Below are 21,251 nucleotides of genomic sequence, written 5' to 3'. Positions count from 1 at the left end.
GGGAGAAGTCTACGAAAAAAGAACATAAGCAATGCCCTGTTGGATCAGATCCCCAGCCTATCTAGTCTGGCAGTCTTGCAGTGGCCAACCAACTGCACAAGGAAGCCCACTTACAGTATCTTCCAGCAGATGGCCTTCAGAGGTAGTCACACTGCTATCAAGGCAAATAGCCATTGATCCTCATGACTTCCACAAATCAACCCCCTTTTTTGAAGCCAGCCAAACTGATAGCCAACACCACATCTTGAGGTAGCGAATTCCAATGCCTGCTCTGACTGGTGTAGCCTATCCTAAAACTCAATTTCTTAAGGGAAGAACTCTTACTATTAAACAGTACAGTATAAATCACACAATTTTAACATTTTGCTGCAGTAATACTTAGTTCTTATATTGGACATGATTCTAGAAGTGTCACTGGAGGGGGTAAAATGTCAAAATAGTGATCATGACCACTCAATAGAAACCCTGCCCTTTTAAATGAATGTCACAACTGTCATCCTGATTTTTTTAACCTGCCCTCGGATGCTCCTGCGTAACCTTATTGAAATAAAGAGCAATCCAGCTGCAAAGAACTTAAACTCAGCAGTGTGGCTTAGTTTGCAAGAATTTACATGTTTACCTGTAGTGAGAGTTACTTTGTGGAGTAAATGTAGAGAATTGCACTGGGAAAGGGCTTAACTTTGATCAGGATGTGCCCATTTGATAAAGATTTTAATATTTCCAATAGTTACAGTACCATGAAGGCAAAAAATGCTCAAAAGCAAACTCCTGCAAATATGAACACTTCCCAGTCTGGTTCAGCTAGCTTTCCAGAATATTCCTGTCCATCCAATGAACATTGCATTTTTCAAAGAGTGTGCAAACAAAGCAATGTGTTGCAGCTACCCATCATTTTTATTTTCTAAGAATGCCAAAGTATTCCATTTCCTTTTCAACTAAGAATAATTAAGGTAGGGTGGATGGACAGGGAATGTTCATATGGACACTGGTTACTAGGGACACTGTGTTGCTCACCCCAGATAGCAGCATTCTATAACTCTAGAAATATGTCTTGCAAGGTCAAATTCAGCATGGGTTGCCAATTAACTATATTACCAAAATATGCTTTACTTTTATTCATAGTTATGCAGACACATTTTATAAATTCAGAAATAAGCTGATGGTGCTGTAGGCTGCCTGAACTGGGGGCACTCCCAGATAGTGGATGTTATTGCACCTATTCCCATAAGCATTTTTGCATTTCCCATAAATTTTTGCATTTTTTGCTTTCACATTTACAGTAAGAAATTAGATAAGCAAAATAAGGGAGTAAAGTGGCAAAATATGAATGAGAGAAAATTGGGATTACAAATGGGAATGTTTCACTGGTAGCAAAGATGATAAACGAGAGCGTTAGATATGCAGAAGTGATAGAATCTTCGTGATAGAATGCAGCATTTACAACACAGAATCCCCAATTCTTGGTTTAGAAAGTTCTCTATTTGAACATGCAATTGTTTTATTTTTTAAAAAAAAATCACTTTTAAATTGTCTGACAGAAGAATTTATCCAGGGAAGACTTAATTATTTATCTATCAAATTTCTATTACCGCCCATCTCCCCCCCCAAAGGGAGACTTCCTTATCATCTTGGAAGAATGCATGTAGATAACTTACCCAGTTATTCTGTAAAGAAATTACTTTTTCTTCTTTATATATTTTATTTAAGAATACACTGTATAGAGATTAAAAGATACAGAAGTATTACTCTGGTTTAGGTTGCAGCTTGTTTTTCTCTGGCTCAAAGAAATATTTTTCAAGAGCACTGGTCAGCTCATTCAGTTCTTTCTTCAGCTTTTCAAAATCACTAAAATAGGCCCAAAATGAGACAGGTTTGTGTTAAGATTTCCAACAATTAAGATTCACTTTATATAGATTGTCAAATACAGAGGTTTTAATTCCTTGTAAGGAATGGCAGCAGTGTGCCTTCGGATTGTGTTAGGCAGATCTAAAACCTATCAGGTCAATCTCTTAACTACAGTAGGTAAGCTGGCTGGGGAATTCTGGGAATCGAGTCAACACATCTTAAAGTTGCCAAGGTTGAGAAACACTGGTCTAATTGAACAAATATAACACTGAACTTCCTTGTAATCACTCCTTTGTGGAATTTTATGGAAGGAACCATTTGTTACAGTGAGCTCAGCCTTCATCTCCATGAAGAAATCCAGAGTAAAGCATCCTTAACAAACAACTGTCCAGACACTGCTTAAGCACATAATGAAGCCTATCACCACTCTAAGCGATTAGTCCAGCATTTTGGTTAAGAAAAATTAGCCACGAAGCCATTTTATGGACAACTCAACTAGATTACAGCTTCCTTATTTACCGCATTTGTATTCCGCCAGTTGAAGGTAGAATAAATTAGGAGTCGTTGCTTTTTTCCTTACTAATCCCACTGGTTACATGAGGGTGAAATATGAAATGATTTGCTCAAGGCCACCTAATGGGTCCCAAGCTAAGTAACACTTCAGAGTATAACTTTTCTCTCGGGTCCAGAATTCAATCAATTTTATTGTAAGCCGTCCAGAATCAGTTATGTGAGATGGAAGGCTACATAAATCAAGTAAGTCTGAATTACGTGTATGCCTGAGTTGTGTGTATGTGTTTGAAAGGTAGGTATTCCACAAGGTTGGAATACAACACAGTAAAGCTTGATGAGTAAGTCATCAGAATTTAACTGCCATGAAATATTTCATGGAACAAAACTCCAACTTAAGGAAGCTATGACGCTCAAGTGACTATTCTGCGAAAATGCAGATTTCGGTAAGCATTTAAAAAACAAAATCCAAACTATACCTGTTCCCAGGGGGTGCACAAAGTTCTGCATAGTATTTGATTTTGGGTTCAGTCCCGCTGGTTCTCATCGTAGCTACACATCCATTATTAAACGTAAACGTTATCATTTGGCTGGTCTTACTCGTGGGGAGCACCTGAGAGCAGAAAAGCCAACTTCATCAGAAACCTTTTACCAGAGTATGTGAGATGTTCGTGCATGAAAACAAAATGACAAATAATAAATGATCCATTTAGAAAAAGAGGTGTGCAATAGGAACAGGCAGCCTCCAATTTTATCAGAGGAAGATTCCAGAAAAAAATTTGTAGAAGCAGAGGGGAAACCAAGGGCCAACTTTTCTCTTGCAGGAGAGAATGTCTGATGCAACACTGGAAGGCCAACTGCTATACAGGCAGTCCTCACTTAGTGACAATTGGGATGGGAATTTAGGTTGCTAAGTGAATCGACACAATTTTACCTTTTTGTGATGGTTTTTAAGCGAATCACTGTGGGCATTAAGTGAACCGTGTAGTTGTTAAGTGAATCATGCAGTTCCCCACTGATTTTGCTTGCCAGAAGCTGGCCGGGAAGGTTGAAAATGGTGATCATGTGACCACGGGATGCTGCAACTGTCATAAAAGCAAACCAGTTGCCAAGCACCCAAATTGTGATTGTGTGACCACAGGGACACTGCAACAGTCGTAAGTGTGAGGACCAGTTGTAAGTCATTTTTTTCCAGCACCATTGTTAAGTCCAAACTGTCACTAAACAAATAGTTGTTAAGTGAGGACTACCTGTACTCTCAATGCTGATGGTAGTGGAACACAATGATTTCTGACCCCACAACTGCTGTGTTTCTGTTGCTACTGGCAACACAGAAAAACAATGATTTTGACCCTTGAAAATGCCAGTGAGAAGCCCTTTGGCACCAGTGCTGAAATTGGCTGGAAACTCTGAGAATGGTACCAAGGCCTCCCAAGGGCACCATGAAGCTTCTCGATTGTCTTCCCTGATATCATTATTTTGGCATTTGCTTTAGCAGAATAACCCAGCTACACTCTGGAATGAAATCTGTGAAACTTACAGTAAAGTCATCAGAAATCAGGAGAAAAATAATAAATCTGCACTGAAAAAAAGATTTCACAGGAATGCAGTAGAAAACCTTTCAAGCTACTTACAGCCTTTTTATCAGCCTGGTTACTGTCATAGCCTGTAGTCAGATCCCTGACTCCAGACACTGGAAATTTCCCACATGTTTTGGGATAGGTGTTCTTCCCCTCATAATTTCTAAGCTTCTCAAACAGAGCTGTGATAATCTTCTGATCGTAGCAGATAAAATATGAAGATTTGGTAATATGATAACCATATCTATCAAGACAAAGTAGGAAAGTTTGAATTCCAAGTACCTTATATGTAAAAAGCACTAAGTTGCTCATTAAATTATACTCACTCAGTGTAAATGTTTTTCAGTTGTTGAGACAAAGTCACATTCTTGGTTGCCAGAAAACTAGACATCTCTGCAGCTATAACTGCAGCACTGACACCATCTTTATCCAACACTACAGGGCTGCACATATATCCTGAAGGGTTACAGAAAAAAACCTGTTGCTAAAAATTGTTCTATCAAAATACTCTTCACAGATGATAAAATGCACAAGTACACATAACACAGCTTTAATACAACACAAGACAAAGAGCTTGACTGCAAATCCTCTTTATTTTTATCTTTGCACATTATCTAATTAGCCTCATTTGGTTATGATGATTAAAAATGCAATCTTTAATGACTTCACAGATTGAAGAATAATTTCCAGAAAGGATGCATGTTGGACAATACAAAGCACCTGGATGGAGGCTTTGTAGAGTGACCAAAGAGCCATCTGAACCTGCTTAATGTCAAGGTGTTGAGTCCTCTCAAAAGTTTGGTGAAGCCACTTTGAAGGTCATACTGTCTGAGCATGCATAGAAGACACTTCCCTACCAGGAGTGTCCCTGAAGCAACGCTCTGATGACCCTCAAAGATGTTTTGAGGAGATGCAGCACTATGGGATGCTTCAAGAGACTGGTTGTAGACATTGCTCCACCTAAGATTAGAAGGGAAGTAGAAGCAGATGCCGAAAGAACCAAGCAAGAGACTGACTGTTGTCACCCTTTAAATGGATATGCTCCTCCAATTTGTTGACTTAAATCTAGAAGGAGCTTTATGGCAAGAACTAAAACCCTACAGGGGCCCAAAGAACAGAATCAAATAAGTAAATGGAGGAATGAGCTCACTGATTTAAGAATTCTACCGAAGGAAGAAATGGCCGGAGGAAGCACTCCCCCAAATACAGTTTGGAGGACAATGAGTAGGATGGGGGTGGGGGTACCAAAGTGTAAGATGAATCTATTTAAGTGGGGGTTGCTGGCTGACGGCGATATATTATGTGAATGTGGAGAAATCCAAGATCCAGTGCATCTGATGGTGTGCCAATTATTGCCAGAGCCTTGTACTGTCAATGACCTACAGCAAGCTAGTGACAAAACTGTGGTGGCAGCTGCATTTTGGCAGAGCAAAGTTTGATCTGGACACGAAATAAATAAATAAAGAGGCTGGTTTACTAGCTCCACCTGGTATGTATATGTATATCAAGGCAACTGGCAACCCAGATCAACAGGAAGGAAAGTTATTTTCGAACAGTGGCAGCATGTCAGGGTTCCATTCATCAAGCATACTCATATTTTCATTCATCATAGAACACCAGGAAAAATTGCTTAATGATATTCTGTATTGCAGTTTTAAAACAAATCTTGTTTTCATTCCAAAAGCCCTTTTTAGAAAGATTTTCCTCTGGCCCTTTACTAAAATAAAGATGGGCTCCATACAATATGCAAAACTGTAAACTCTGATGGTTGACAAGAATGACAGAGCAACCATATATTATTCTGCAGATAAGGAAATCAGTGCAAATGATCCCAGACAACCATTTTAATGTATCTATGTTTATTTACTATTTAATAAGGAGAAACATATTACCAATGGCTTCTTCAAAGGCAAATAATACATTTTTTTCTTGGTCTATGAGCTGCTTGGCTCGATTTCCCATCCACTTGAATCCTGTTAATGTTTCCTGTATTGACCAAGGTTCAATGAAAAAAAAAAATGAGAACAGGAAAGGGCTGTTCCTTTTAAATATGTATAATTATTAGCCTCTAAGGCAGTGTTTTTCAACCTCGGCAACTTTAAGATGTGTGGACTTCAACTCCCAGAATTCCCCAGCCAGCCAATTCTGGGAATTGAAGTCTACACATCTTAAACTTACTGAGGTTAAAAAACACTGCTCTAAGGTACATCAGAAGAATGTGGCTGAGTGGCATCACCAAATACAGAGATATTACTAAAGGAAAATGGAAAGGAACTTGACCCTTACCTCAAAATGAAAGCCTTCCTTAAGAGCAATTGCTCTCAGTATTTTGGAGGACACAGTGCTCGATAACATATATACATCTTTAATGGCATTTGGATTCTGATTTTGTTTTTTCCAGCACGTGAATAGCCACCAACCTAAAAGAGCTCCAAATTCGTTGCCAGAAAAGACTTTCCATTCTCCACTGCAGGGGCAACAGAGGTTTAAATGGTTAAGAGGCAGTAACCTGACAACTTAAATATGCCAGAAAAACAGTAATAATAGCTACAATTACACTAATTCTGGGATCCCAAAGAGAGAAAAGCGTCTGAGAGATTTCCACAAATGGATATGGAACTGTTTTTCAAAAGGAACTGAATTAAAATAGCCTTTGTTTCTTTCTCAGCTGTGTGGAAATGTTAGGAATTTGACAGTACTTTTATGGCATTACAGTGACACCTTGATTTATCAAATCTTGATGCAATAGACTTTGCATTCAGTGAACCAAATTCCACTGTCATTTGCAAATGACGTGAATTAGGTCATTTGCATCTATTTATGTCATCACTCCATTACGCAAACAGCGCGAAAAACCTGCGATGACGTACTCTTCAATGTACCAGACTTCCATTAGTACAGGACACTCTCCCCCACAATTGGTCTGTTAAAGTAAGATTTCATTATACTCTTGTTTTAATTTAAGCAGATACCAGTTGTATTTAGATAAGGTTCCCTGGCTTACTTAAAGATTTCACAGCCGTATGTATTGTACACAGAAAGCTAAGCTTGGTTAGTTTTATGTTTTGCGGGTCTGAGGTTTAGCATGCTGCATAAACAATTTACAGCCCATTTTACCATGTACTGTGAAAGTATGAGTGAACTGTTAGGATTTTAGTGATGCAATTTTTCTAACAGCAAGATGAGCATCCAGGATTGCATTCAGGTGAGGAAATTAGTTCTGGAATGTGAAGTGTGTAAGTGTGTGTGTGTACACTTAGGCAAGGGGAGCATGGTTTTAATTTTTCATGTTATTCACCATGTAGATTTCCACAGGCAATCTACCATGCCTATGTTCAGTTAGATTGAATGTGGAGAGAGGGGCTCTAACAAAATAGTATCTGAATAGTAAAAAAATCCTCCCTTTAAAAAAAAAAATCCCTTCTCAGGTATTCCTCCCTCCCCTACCCCCAGTTAAGTTTTGAAATCAACAAACTAACCTTTCTTGTTTCTCTGCCACAGCAAGCCGATCAGCATCCGGATCGTTGGCTAAAATAACCCGGGCGCCCTGTTTATCAGCCAAAGCAAAAGAGAGGGTCTGGGGGTGGGGGGAAATGGTAAAGAAACATGCACAAATTACATTTCAAAAGGAAACAAACAGACATATCTTCTATGCCCACAGTAAAAAAAAAGACTGAGGGTTATTGCAAAGATATAGAAGCCTGGATTAAGGCTTGAAATGCCACAGTCATGTTAAAAAGGGCAGATCATTTTATAAGCGTTATATCATTTAATTGCACAACATGCAAAAATAAGAAGGGATCATCTTTTGGATTCCCTGCAAATAACATAGGAAGTTGCCCGCAAACTGCTGGGAAATTAGGAATGGGAAGAAGAAAAGAAGCTGGATAGCCTTTTCAAAAGATAAAAGCGTATACAAGCTTTAGGGAACATTGATAAAACATTCAGAACTATGCTTTAGATGCAAACGAAAAGTCTGAAGTGGCAAGAAAGCAATGTAGAAGGAAGAAATGTACTAAATAATGTTTACCAGTACACCTTTCCCCTCCTCTGGATTTGGGTATTTTACTGTTGGAAATTCTGGATCAGGGTCCTTCTGCTCAGGCACAGCAAATGGAGGGCTAAAGTCAAATGCCTTAAAGGCTGACTGCACAAACTCATGGCCTACACCATGCACAGAGGTGTGAACAAATTTCAACTTTGTCTCCTTGTTTATATCCCTGGAATCAAGTACATTAACGACATTTAGTTGGCATCAACTTGTCTACTGCAAGGAACAAAAAATGGGCACTTTCTTGGTTTGGAAGATTGCTGACAAATTGCTCAGTTCTGAACTATGCTAGGAGGAGTGGAATGTGCGTTCAGGAGTGCTGGGCCAAGATGACCCGTCCACCTAAGTCTACAAAGGGATCCCACCAAAGCTATTTTTCTTGTTTGCTCTACCCCCTTCTGTGCTTGCTCCGTCAAACTTACCTGCACAGGGTTAGTGTGAAAAACGTGCTGTAACAACACAAAGACACACACAGCCCCAAACTCTTGGAAAAGCCTTTTGTGAATGTCTTCCCTAAACAGCTGAGAAAGCAAAACTGGACTCGCCACACCAATATCCTACTTGATGGGCAGTTGGCATCATTTGAGTTGAATCTTCCAACACTAGGTCGTCAACTGGCTTGAGAAACATGCACTTCTCTTATCACTACGTTATACAGGGACTGTGACCTTCCAGGGATTCCCTCTTTTGAGTTGCATACAGTATTCGTTCTTACCGGATTGGTCTGCTGCTCTTCTTGCTTGCTTAAGATAACGCATGCAACATTTGCTCCCATTCCTCACATTCCCGAGTTCAGAAATGCAAGCCCTGCCTTTTGGGGGGAGGATCTTGTGTCCAGTTTTAATCCACTGCTTACGAGTTTTAATCTTGTAATAACGCTAAAGTTATTGGACAGACATTTAAGCACCAAAGGAAAAAGAGCCTTCCTTGCCAACTCTGGGCCCAGGTCTGGGGCCCTGAGTGTCTGCAGGGCCCTGTTCCGTGGTTATATTAATGATTTTGGATTATGACGTTCCCTGGCTGCCATGTCTTTTAAATTTCGTAACGTTTTTAATTGTTTCTAATTTATTTTAAGTGCTGTTCTCCGCCCAGTGTCACTTGTTGAGATGGGCAGGCATATAAATCGGATAAATGGTAAATAATTAAATAAACAACTCACCTGTGAAAACAGTGCCTCTGTATATCTTTGAAGTAATCCTTGTTAACAGTTGCGTATGGGTCATGGAGAAGAGGGCTGTTATCAATAAGGCTGTCCTCCCAAGCTTGAGGCCATGGCTCTAGGTTTCCAATAATGGCATCAGCAATTCCTTTATCGTGAGGAGCAATGATCTGAGAGCCATTTTCCCAATAAACCTAAACGCCGCAAGAGATATCAGCAGAGACTTCCTTTTAATGCCATTAGTGCAAGTTTCAGCTTGACCTATGTTATCTAACAACACTGAAATTAACTGGAAGACAAATTAACCCGTCCCAAGCCGTTCCAGCTAGGAAAATTATGCAAGGTAATACCTTGTATCCATTATCTTGTTTGGGATTATGGGATGCAGTGACCATAACTCCAGCAGCAAGTTTTAGATGGGTCACTGTATATGGCTACAGAAAATCAGAAGAAAAATATTAAAAAGAAAGAAGGCTGCTTTGAACAATTATCTTGTTTCTTCAAAGTTCTTAAGAACATTTATCACATCTGTATCTTATCCCTCCTCTAAGGAGGTCAGGACAACACACTAATATTTAATTACTAAGGTCAGAAAGAAAGAGCATCAAAGAAACACATTCTCAAATCAAATCAAATCAAAATTACAGAATATTTATGGCCCCTATTTTCCCCAAATGATCATGCTCCCTCTCACTGACCAAGTCTAAATCTGCATTACAAGCACTACTGTTTGAACAGATAATTAGAGCTGAGGGTTAGACTAAAAAGAGAAAGAGAGTGCAAGGGAAATGTAGCAAACTAGATGAGGCCATGCTCCATTTTACATTGTTTTGCTTTTGTATAACTGAAACGTAGAAATTATTAACTCATGCCATGTGATCCTCACCACTGTGAAATGGGAAAAAGAGCAAATATAATTGTTTGTTCCAGGACACGCACCTGGATCATCACTCTTCATTTGCAAAATCCAATAAGGAAGATTATGAAAATTCATATCCATTAATATCAAAAGCTTACACATTTTATATACCCCTGCCAAGACACACATTCTATCATAATTCTGTGGAATGACTATTTGAGATAGTATTCCAAATAAAGCTGGTTACTAACTAGTAACTTATGTCCTAACCAATGAACTGCAGGTTGTTTTCTGTACCAAACAGAACCAGAAGCCTCCATTTCAACCCCTACTATCACCACCCCTAACCAACTTATAGGACTTGTATAATATTCTTCTGTCTAGAAGTTGGAGGACCTTCTGGAGCAGGAGTGGGCAACCCGCAACTGGAGGCCCACATGCAACCCTCTACATTTGCAATCTCCCAGCATCCTGTCACCAATTCCAGCAGTAAAGTGGTTATTTTTTCACTACAAATTAAGAGTAAAAAGGAAATGGAAGGCCTCCTAATTCCATCCCTAACTTCAAATGCCACCCAAAAGAATTTAAGGGGCCGAATGAAGATCCCTCCTTAAATTAGCTCTAAATTAGTCCCCAAAACAGCAATTTTGGAGAATTTGGATGGGCCTTTATTGGCCCCACAAAACAGCCGATGTGTTTCATCTCCACTCCTTTCAGTGGCATCTTCACATTGCTGGGTGGCTTCCTGCAGCCTTCCCAAAGTTAGAAGGCACAGGCTGCGGCCCTTCAAATGTTACCCACCCCTGCTTTAGAGTACTGTGCAAAGCAGTGCTTCTCAACCTCAGCAACTTTAAGACGTGTGGACTTCAACTTCCAGAATTCTCCAGCCAGCATGCTGGCTGGGGAATTCTGGGAGTTGAAGTCCACACGTCTTAAAGTTGCTGAGGTTGAGAAGCACTGGTACACAGCAACAGCTTTAACAAGCAGAGGCAAAGAGCACAAGAACCCCTCAGTCTTGACCATGGATAAATTCACCAGGAGCCAAGGCTTTCAAAATTGGATAGGAAGTAATCATAACGTTTTTGTGATGCTGTTAAAGAAATTCTATCTGCCTTCCATTGGAAGTATATATAAGCAACACCACCACCACAAACCCTACCACAAAAGGAGTCGGTGTGATATTGGAAAAAAGGTAGACAGGAACACCCTGAGTGATGAATGCTGTTGCAGTAAGTCTTGCAAACCTGTTAGCAAGAGAGAAAAAACACACTCACAGTCGAATCCTATCACAATATACTTAACCGTACTGCTGTATTTAGTTGACTCCTGAAGCCACGTTACATATTACATTTTCCCAACAGAAGCATTAAGCACCATCAAATGAACGTATTAGTTGACAAATGAACAGATTTTGTAACATATTAATACATTCTCCATGAGAAGCATACAACGTCTTGCAAAAAGCATATTCCCGCTGTAAGTTATGGTTTATAAAAGTATGGCTTTCCCCCTTTATTTTCTAAAAATGTATTTTATCAGACATTTTAGAAAAAATAGATCAACAGTCACTAAACCAGGACTACCTGTACCCCTAATGATCTTCACTTGGTGGAAACTGTACTAACCCATCTGGAATTGCTTTTAGGATAGACGGGCTTTTTTCAACAAAGAATAATGGCCACATGGTGAAAAATATTTCCTTGTGATTTAATAAAAAGAAGGCCCTTATCTACTTTAAAATAGCAAGAGAATCATGTTATTGAATAAGCATTGCAAGAATTGTGAAGGATACCTTTTGCTGCTCCCACCCGTTGAAGGATGGGCCCGAGCATCATAACCAATTACCACTCCTCTTTTCTTCAGGTCACTGATATTCTTTTCAAGATACCTACAGAATCCCTACAAACAAAACAAACAGCCAGCTTTAGCAGTTTTATTAAGCTGTCTCAGTTTTGGCACATCTCCCCTAGATGAATGACTGGAAGGAGAAGCTACAGCTTGCAAAAGCAGAAATTCACAGTAAGCAAAATTATACATCAGAGAGTATCTAAGAAAGCATAGTTTCATACTCAGCTTCCAGATGCAACCTGCTAGCTTGAAACTGGAATGTATATATGGGAAGGGACAGACAGATGGACAGGAGTTTAACTGCTATGACTGGGGACTGAGAGGTTTTTCAGGAAAAAAAAGGATTAAAAATCTTTCAGCAATATTGATGGCACACTGACTATACTATTAAGTCACCATAATCTTTTGTTTGTTTGTTTTATAAAACTTGAGTTTTAGGGAACACCATTTTAATTGAACCCCAGTAAAAATAACTCTCCCCTTTTTCTTTCATTAGTATAAGCTCTGGGTACAAGCCAGAGAAAACTAGACACTCTTGAAATAATTCTTACCGGCACACCCAACTTTACTGTGGTCATTGCTTGGAAAATGGGAACCCATCTGCCTTTAAATAAGCACATGCAACTACACCTGATACCTGTGAGGTCTGAATAATAGTCAAGTCATTCATCTGTGATGTTCCAACTCCCATAGCTGCGCGTAGTCCTGCTGTCCCAAATTCCATCCGTGAGCCAAAACATTTTAGTAGTTCTTCCGTGTTTCCCTTGGCAATCAACTGCTTAACTATGTCTGAGGTTTTAGGATTCTGTAAAATATTATAATCTTGGCTTTAGTTATGTTCTCTTATAGTATATCCTTATGATAAACTGCAGGAAAATGTTTAGTGTTTCAACACCAACAGGTAAATAGACATATATATGGCTAAAGTGTGTATAACAATGGAAAACATACAGAGAGAAAAGTGAAAGATTTTACTCTTCTATTCACACTGCTGGACTGAGCAAATTAATTCACACACACAGACAAGAACTAAGCAGACATATTCAGACAATGCTCCGATTATGCACCAGTTTTACACATTCCAACAGATTTTTTTTAAAGTATGTATAAACCAAAGAAGCAGCCTGTGCATTGGTACAACAGGTGTATATAATGCAGAAGGCAACATTAATATGGAATTCCAATTCCTTGTGTCACCATCACTAAATTTCACTTGCTTCTAATCCTTATAACACCAATATAGAAAAATGGTAACCAAAGGTTCAAGGAGAGGACCAGATCATATGGTAAGGGAGGGTTTCATTTAAAAGGTCAGCTTTCACATATAAACAAGTTATACATTCCAATGATCTCATCAGCCATTGAAATTCATCATTACATGATTCTATAGCAGTTTCTGAGCAGAGAAGGGATGGGGAGGAACGATTCGAAGGAACAGATGTGCAGGTTTTCATCACTCTGAGATGAATACGGTTTTGGTATTTTGGAAGTTGTATTCCCAACACACTAGAAGGACATGAGGTTGAGAAAGGCTTATTAGGGATGTGAACTATCTTAATAAAGGGGTCTTGTAAATAAGATCACAAGCATATAACTTCTTTTATAAGCCTGTTGGGCCTGACATAGAAAAGACAGAGAATTTCTCTGCTGGGCAAGGAGGAAAAAGGGAAAAATTAACTGAATTTCCACCAGCCCGCTAATTATCAGAATGTGATTCCTAAGTGGCTGGAATTTAGTCTAGCATTTACAAGACTAAATGAAAGACCACAATGTATTTCAGTTTCTTTTCCCTTTCATGAAAATTAGCAACACTGTAAGAAAAAACAAACATGGTACTAAAATAAATAAGCAAGCATGCACACACAGGACACATGAATCTGCAATACTTACTTAACCATAGCCAATAACAGTTCACACAGACAAGACAACTTATATAGTACTCCAGAAACAGTCAACAGAGTAGTTTAGGATAGCATTTTTCACTGAACCATTCAGTTTAGCCTCATTTATGCATTTGACACAGGAAGGCAGGTATGAACCGACCCATCAATCCAATACTGATATTATTACAAGTGTCTGTAGTTAAGATGACAGTAATACATGCATATTTCATGCCTTCCCATTAAACATGCAGAGAAAACAATATAGCTTAGTGTTAGTACTTGATTTACTGAGGCTGCAGTCAAATCACAGCTAAGCAGAGAGGGATTCATGCTTTTAAACTACAAAACATGTTAGACCAGAACTCTGAACATCCAAAGCAATACAGTCATTAGACATGTTGGTTGCAGGTCACTAGAATTGTAGTCCAATGTAGCTGGAGGCCACCGGATGGGGAGAAGTTGCTTTAAGCACTTGGCATAACTCATGCTAAACCTGTTCTGCTTCAATAAGCCATAATGCCAAGCCAAATAAATCCCACTGTGGCTTTGTGTTCACGTGCAAACCATGTTTGTAAGTTCCATGCACACATGCTTGATTTCCAGGCAAGATTAACTGCACGGTTACTCTGCCTGGAAGAGGATGAGATGGCATTGTTCTCCCATCTCTTCCTATCGTGTTTTCCTTAGTTTTTCTCTCTTTCCAAAGCAAGCCTGAAAGGAAAGGGAAAAAAATGGAACTTTCACGTAATGCCTTTTGACCAACAGCATTAGAAGGCCTCTGTTAAACCAAACGCTAGCTACTGAATAATTTTCAACCCAACTGGCAATTAATGCTTTCCCTGTAGTTTGCCTTATTTCTTACCTGACCATGTTCAATATCAGATATGAGCCCAGCTGGGTGAAAAGTAATTTGGAGGGTTGACTGTAGAGAATTAAGAGTCAAATAGCAAAACAGCATCTTAATCCTCTCTAATGATCTAATCCAGACTTCTCATCTTCAAGTTTTGATATAATTAGGCTGAGAAGTACGGGAGCTGAAAGCCAACACTGAAGCCACCATATTAGTGAGATTGACCAATGATTCCGGGTGTCCCTGGTATTGACTGCTGTCAGTCAGTCATGCTTGTTAAATCCACCATATTTTTGTGGATGTCTTCGCAGAAGAAGATCCAACAGTTTGTCTAGCCTTGTAGTTTGCTTCTTTCCAGAAGAAGACAAAAAGGAGTTGGAGTCAACTCACTCATTCTACTGATCTGGTTTTGCTTGCTGCTGACATTCGAGATTGTTTTCAATTAGGACTTTTTTCTCCCTACCATCGGCATGTAAGTGCAGCCATCAATTTAGTTTAGTTTCTGAAGCAAGATCTGAACTAGTTGCCACAGATAATGACGACACTACAACCCTGTTTTTCAAACGTGGCAACTTTAAGATGTGTGGACTTCAACTCCCAGAAATCCCCAGCCAGCACGCTGGGATATATAGCATGGCAATATAGGCACTATCAGATAACTCACTGACAACATAAGATAGGCAATCAATGCTTATATCGCAAACCTTCTACCTTCCAGGCTCAAGATATTTAGAGACAGAAGCAAGCACTCTTCTAAGCTTTTGCTGGCTGTTAATACAAGACCACCAGTATATAAAATGGCAGGTATTTTAATTTAATTCAAGGTTAAGACCATTTGGTAATATATTACTGGGTCCTGATTGGCTTGAGTGAAATGTACAGACCAAAATTTGTTCATGTGTTCTAGATCGGCACTTTGTTCATCCGAGGATTACGATATCAATCTATGTAATAGCTTGCCAAGTTGAATTCCTGTTTTGCAATAGCACTTTTCAGCTTATTGGAACAGGGATCTTAGCTGAACTTTACTTTGGGTTTTGCAATCATCTGGCATTTCAAGCTACTTGCTTAAGAGTAGTCTCATAGCATTACTATTGAGGATGGGATTGGTGCACGCCTGCTTTAGAAATAGGGCCTTTGACAGAGCTATATCTAAAGGTATTGCAGATTTAGAATGAGATTGCTCAAGCAAAATTAAATTCTGCTTGCGTCTTGCATCAGGCTCCGCTGAATGATTAATCCTTTACAACCTGCCTCTGGCTCTAGAAAGGCCCACACTGATCATGTCACTGAGACTGCACAGGGAAGCTCCTCTGCTATTCCCAAGTTCTTGAGATCAAGAGGTGGTCAGGACATTTTATTTATTTGTTTACTACTACTACTATTTTTCCTGCCTTTTTTATCTACAGGTAGTCCTCATTTAGCGACTGCCTTGTTTAGTCACCACTCACAGTTATGACAGTGATGAAAAAGTAACTTTACGACCAACCCTCGCATTTACGATCTTCGCAGGTCTGTAAAGCAAAGGAAAGCTGAAGTAAGATCATAAAAGCAGGCAGTTTTACTTAGTGACTGCTTCACTTAATGACCAAGTTGCTAGTCCCAATTGTGGTCACTACCTGTATAACTCAAGGCAGCGAACACACCTAATAGTCTGCCTATTTTCCCCACAACAACAACCCTGTGAAGTGGGTTGGGCTGAGAGAGAGTGACTGGCCTAAAGCCACCGATCCCTAACTCACGGCCTCAAACTCACGGTCTCCTGGTTTCTAGGTCAGCACCTTAAGCACTGCACCAAACTGGCTCTCTCTATAAAAAATACTTTATATACAACAATTACAACAATTAAAAGCAAGACAAAAACCAGAATACAATGTAAAAGTATATAAAATGCACATAAACCAGATAAAATTGAACAGCCCTCTAATTATTCGAAGCCAATCCTTTAGCTCAGCTCCTCTCCATGCATAGCCAGGATCTTTTCCCAGGTTGGTGTCAGTCCAAGTTTCTCCATGCAGCCCTTCAAGCACCATGGTGTGTCTGTAACATCATGGCATGCCTTGAGACAAGATTACTGAAGGTGGAGGGCAGAGTTTGGATGGCAATGGTCAACTACTGGCTTAAACTAGCTCTCTACCCTTATGGCTTGGCCCCTCTGCCTTTGCAGGAACAGAGCTCTCTGCAAGAGATCTCAGCCCTGGGTTTTTCTTCATACCCCCTATCAACAATGGGAAACAATCAAACAAAGGCTAACAGACACAGAGCAACAGACAAATATGTGCAGTGCCCCAAACTTCTACAGTCCAGAAAAACTTTGGAATGTTGTCTCCCCCCTTCCCCATCTGCAACAACTAGAAATCCCAAGCTATGGAAGGGTTTGGCTTTGGCTGGGTGCCATGCCCTCCCCTTGGCTGTTCTGGAAGGCCAATATAAGAAAACCCATTTGGCGGGGGGAGAGTGCCCACATGCCACTGGGCAGGGCACTGGGCACATGCCACTGGACAAAACTCTAACATACGTCCTCCTCTATGACGCATTTTATAGAGATGCTCGTAACAATCTTGTTGATTTTGTTCCTGCCCACGTATGCCGACTGCATAAGCCATTTCTACACTTCTCGGCTAGTTACAGACGAGAACTCTGCCATTATGTAGAGCATTGAAAATTCTGTGCAGCAGCATACAGAACACGGTCTGGCCCAAGCAGACCACTATTTACATCCACGTAGCCTAGGGTTTATCAACCAGGGTTCCGCGAGAGGTCACTAGGGATTCCCTGGAAGATCACAATTTACTTTAAAATTATTTCAAATTCAGGCAACTTCACATTAAAGAGGTAAGTTTCATTCTTTATTTTTAGTTTAAGAACACTGTTATTGCATATATACAGGCCCACACATGAAACAAATATAATTATATTGTGATTCCTGGCCTATATTTGAGCCTGAACGTACAGGGGTTCCCTGAGGCCTGAAAAATATTCAAGGGTTCCTCCGGGGTCAAAAGGTTGAGAAAGGCTGATGTAGCCTGTAGTTACTTCCGTGCCAACTTCAGGATGTTGGTAAGAGTCCTAGGCTTCACGGCCTTACATATTTATTCATGGCCTGGAATGGCATTACGTATACCTGGATGCATGGACAGCCACCCGACTGCTATTAGACAGGTGTGTCTATACTCAAGCTCATAAATATTTTAAGTACTGTAATCTGAAATAACCATTTTTAGCTCCCAGCCGTTTAAATTTTAACCTCTAAACGTTAATCCCTGTTTTCTAATCAGATAGCTCTTAGTATTTATGAGTTAACCCTCCCCTAGATTTAGGGTTAATTTCAGCTATTTTATGGTTCAGGATTTTATATGCTTGGTTGTTTTTAGTAGTTTTGCACTTCTCTGCATAGATTTACGTTGTTTGTTTTTAAGTGCTCATGTTTCTAGCACACTCTGGTCTCCCCCTACTGCAGTTTTAGCTTAGTTTTATTTTTATACGTATACTTGTCTTGGACCACAACAATAAAATATTTGATTTGTCTAGAATTTTAGAAAACAGGATTTATTTGTTTATTTGAAAAGTCATGTCAAATGGGGGGTTTAAAATATATTTATATAATCCAGACACAGTATAAATATTTAAAGCATGTACATATTTACGTAAAAATACAGGTTACTAAAAAATCTTGAGAAATGTAACTCAGATAGGCAAAAAGCCACTAAAGTTTAAAAAAGCCATACAGTTGAAAAATGTACAGTGCTGATTAATTTAATTTAATCACTAGGATATAAAGACGCTCTAGAGAGCTTTAAAATTTAATTTTGGTTATCACTTATGCCATAAGCCCCTTGTGTTGGTAGAACACAGTACGTACTGTAACCCATTCATAAAATAAAATAATCACAGAATGAATTGGACACATGATTTAGTTTATGTAATTCAATCATAACCATATGGTATGCTAGCTGAGAAAGGATGTACTAGGCATTGGAAGGACACATAAATGATGTTCAAGGGAGTAAATAATTTCGTTAGGTTTTGAAGACCCTACAAAGACATGGGGAGGGCTTTTCATGCCCATTTGGCTGTTGCAACTTAAACAACAAAGAAAACTACTGTTATGAATTCCCCCATCCCCTAGTCATCAAGCCATCCTCAATACTTCTGTAAATACAGGTAGTCCTCGCTTAACAACCATTAGTTTAGTGACAGTTCGGATTTAAGACGGTGCTGAAAAAACCCACTTACGGCCGGTCCTCACACTTACAACCATCACAGCATCCTGTGGTCATGCGATCACCATTTTCGACCTCCCTGGCTGGCTTCTGGCAAGCAAAATCAATGAGGAATCGTGTGATTCGCTTAACAGCCATGTGGTTCGCTTAACGATCATGGTGATTTGCTTAACGACAGCCGCAAAAAAGGTTGTAAAATTGGGTCAGATTCACTTAATGAGTGCTTCACATAGCAACCGAAATTCCGGTCCCAATTGTGGTCGTTACGCGAGGACTACCTGTATGCTGTCAGACTGCTTCATAGGATAGTGCAGTGTTTCTCAACCCCAACAACTTTAAGGCGTGCAGACTTCAACTTCCAGAATTCCCCAAGCAGCATCAGGAATCCAGGCTTCTATTTTCACTTTCATAATTCAGGAGCCCTTGTGTGCCACCGAGATGGAAGGGGTAATTAAATGAAGCTGCCTAAGCATGCCATCAAAGCACAAATAAGCACCAAGAGCTATACTTGTTTTCTCTGATTTTCCATGGCTGAAGGGGGACATGGAGGTCTTCCCTGATCCTAGCCCGTCAAGTTGCACACTACACCAGACTGACTCTTCACTGTCGGAAACCCCTCTCTTACATCAGGCTGCAGTTAAGATGTGGCTCAGGTTCTAGAGGGGGAAGTGGGCTCACTCCAGTGATTCACCACCTTCATCCCACCTCCACATGTTACTTTTCTCAAATAGTGAATAAAAGTTTTAGACTTAGACCCAGATTGACCCAGTTAGGTTCCACTGAAGCCACTATGAAAAATTAATAGCCCTGGACATTTCAGTTGGAACAAAGCAGGAATAACAAGCTGGACCCAGTCAACAGCAGTAGTAGTGGTAATGATAGTAATATAGTCCCATATAATTTAAATGTATGGGCACATTATCTGACTCCAAAGTACAAGGCAGTATTATTTTCATATCTACTACAGTACACTTTACAGACAAAGGGCCTTGGCAAGCAGGCAGTCTATGGGGCAAGGAAGCCGTCCACTTTGCAAACGGTCTTTTGAGTGCATCTGATTTAGTTAACATTAGGAGCACTTTTGAGTTTCAGTTCAGTTCATTACGGTCAGTCATAGACCAGTACAAGCAGAGTGCTCAGTGAAGGTATATTAATCAATCTTAATAGATGATAAACAAAATAAAGTTTAAGACAAAAGTAAAATACATTTATAAAACGACCTAACTAACATCTGCGAGTGAGGTCCTGGGCGCAGTCTATATTTAAATTATAAGATAAACACTAGAATGATATAGGTATAACAACATCTAAAATTACAAAGAAGTAGTCATATCTACAATTTAAATGAATATAATTACATTTGGCTAGTGGAAAATTGGCCCATCAACCCTTGAGGGGCAGCAAGCGCATGGAACAAGGCTCAGGTCTTTGAAAGGACTCCAAACTGAAATCCTCCCTTTGCCTTGAACTTGCATCGTGATCTTTTGCTGGAAATGGGGAAGCCAGTGAGCAGGAGCAAACAAGGAAGGGCAAGGACTTAAGCATTCCTGGGAGATCCAGCAAGACCAGTTACACCCAGTGAATCCCCCTTTCTTCCCCACATCTGTTAGTGGGGAAGATGGGACACCGTTCCAGATCCATTGCCTTGCGCTCCCAGAAGAGTTGCACATCTGACCAATCAATGAAATGAATCAAGGGTTGGATATTGGGGGTACCCCACTCCCCAACACTCAACACCCTAACCCTGTTTTTTTTCCCCCTTTTCCTTCTTCTTCTGTTTTGGGCACCTGAAGGCAACAGATCCCGGGTCCTGGCCCGGCCAGGCGCCCCGCTGACCTCGGCTGGGTTTGGAACAAAGGAAGCAGGGTTAGCAAGCGGAGGGGAGGCCACGCGGAAACCCCCGGGCAGAGGGGCTCGGCTGGGAAGCGAGGGAACCACCCCCGGCGATGCGTCGCAAGCCCACGGCTGCCCGGCTTCCTCTAGCCGCGGCAGGCGAGGGGAGCGGGAAGCGGGGCCGGCCCTGCCCCGGCGCAGGGAGGCTCTCCCCGGCGCGCATCGCTGGAAGCAGGGAAGGCGCGGGAATGGGGCCTTTCACCTTGTCCCAGAGCAGCCACTGGGCCGCCGCCGCCCGGGCGCGCTCGAGCTCCCCCGCCATCCGCCCGCGAGGAGACTCCGCCGCAACAGCCGCGCCAGGAAGGCCGCCGCGCCCTCCCGGCTCTCGCGGCAGGCCCCGTTCCGGGAGGCGTGACGTCGGGTGGGCGGGGCAGCCGGCCGCGGACCGGCGAGGTCGCCTCCGCCACCTTGCAAGGCGGGCGGGCGCCCCGCGCGGAGGGCGGGGATGCTGTCCAGCCGGCCGGCGCCGGGGCAGAGCGGACAGCGCGGGGTGGGAGCAGCGCCGCGCGGGGAGCGGCGCCCAGGACGCAGCCCCCCTGGCCCGGCTCAG

The 21,251-nt window shown here is 41.0% G+C and overlaps 1 protein-coding gene across 2 annotated transcripts; it reads right to left on the bottom strand.

Annotated features, from left to right (window-relative positions):
- Nucleotides 1-1,059: 1,059 nt before the first annotated feature.
- On the bottom strand, nt 1,060-21,034 carry PGM2 (phosphoglucomutase 2). 2 transcript variants are annotated; one of them, XM_063310766.1, is made up of 15 exons: nt 20,904-20,993; nt 16,037-16,099; nt 12,490-12,657; nt 11,797-11,903; nt 11,164-11,248; nt 9,496-9,579; nt 9,146-9,339; nt 7,966-8,155; nt 7,415-7,512; nt 6,222-6,402; nt 5,828-5,921; nt 4,262-4,391; nt 3,990-4,179; nt 2,835-2,968; nt 1,060-1,845 (listed from the first exon to the last, which is right to left on the bottom strand). In XM_063310766.1, the coding sequence occupies exons 3-15, from the start codon at nt 12,574-12,576 to the stop codon at nt 1,743-1,745; spliced, it is 1,677 nt and encodes a 558-aa protein (XP_063166836.1). In that variant the 5' UTR covers nt 12,577-12,657; nt 16,037-16,099; nt 20,904-20,993; the 3' UTR covers nt 1,060-1,742. The 2 variants fall into 2 exon arrangements, with proteins under 2 accessions (XP_063166836.1, XP_063166834.1); XM_063310764.1 differs by lacking the exon at nt 16,037-16,099 and having other exon boundaries at nt 20,904-21,034.
- Nucleotides 21,035-21,251: the final 217 nt, after the last annotated feature.

This window comes from Candoia aspera, chromosome 8 (genome assembly GCF_035149785.1).
Source record: "Candoia aspera isolate rCanAsp1 chromosome 8, rCanAsp1.hap2, whole genome shotgun sequence".
Taxonomy (NCBI): Eukaryota; Metazoa; Chordata; class Lepidosauria; order Squamata; family Boidae; genus Candoia; species Candoia aspera.
This window is presented reverse-complemented; position numbering and strand designations above follow the sequence as displayed.

What these genes read in the sequence shown, in the direction of transcription:
- PGM2 (XM_063310764.1), bottom strand. Translation starts at nt 20,963, where the DNA reads ATGGCGGGGGAGCTCGAGCGCGCCCGGGCGGCGGCGGCCCAGTGGCTG. An exon ending in CTATTATTCAGACCTCACAG is followed by an intron (nt 11,904 to 12,489) that starts GTATCAGGTGTA and finishes TTTTGTTTGTAG; the next exon opens with GGATTCTGTAGGTATCTTGA. An exon ending in CTGAAAAACATTTACACTGA is followed by an intron (nt 4,180 to 4,261) that starts GTGAGTATAATT and finishes TTGTCTTGATAG; the next exon opens with ATATGGTTATCATATTACCA.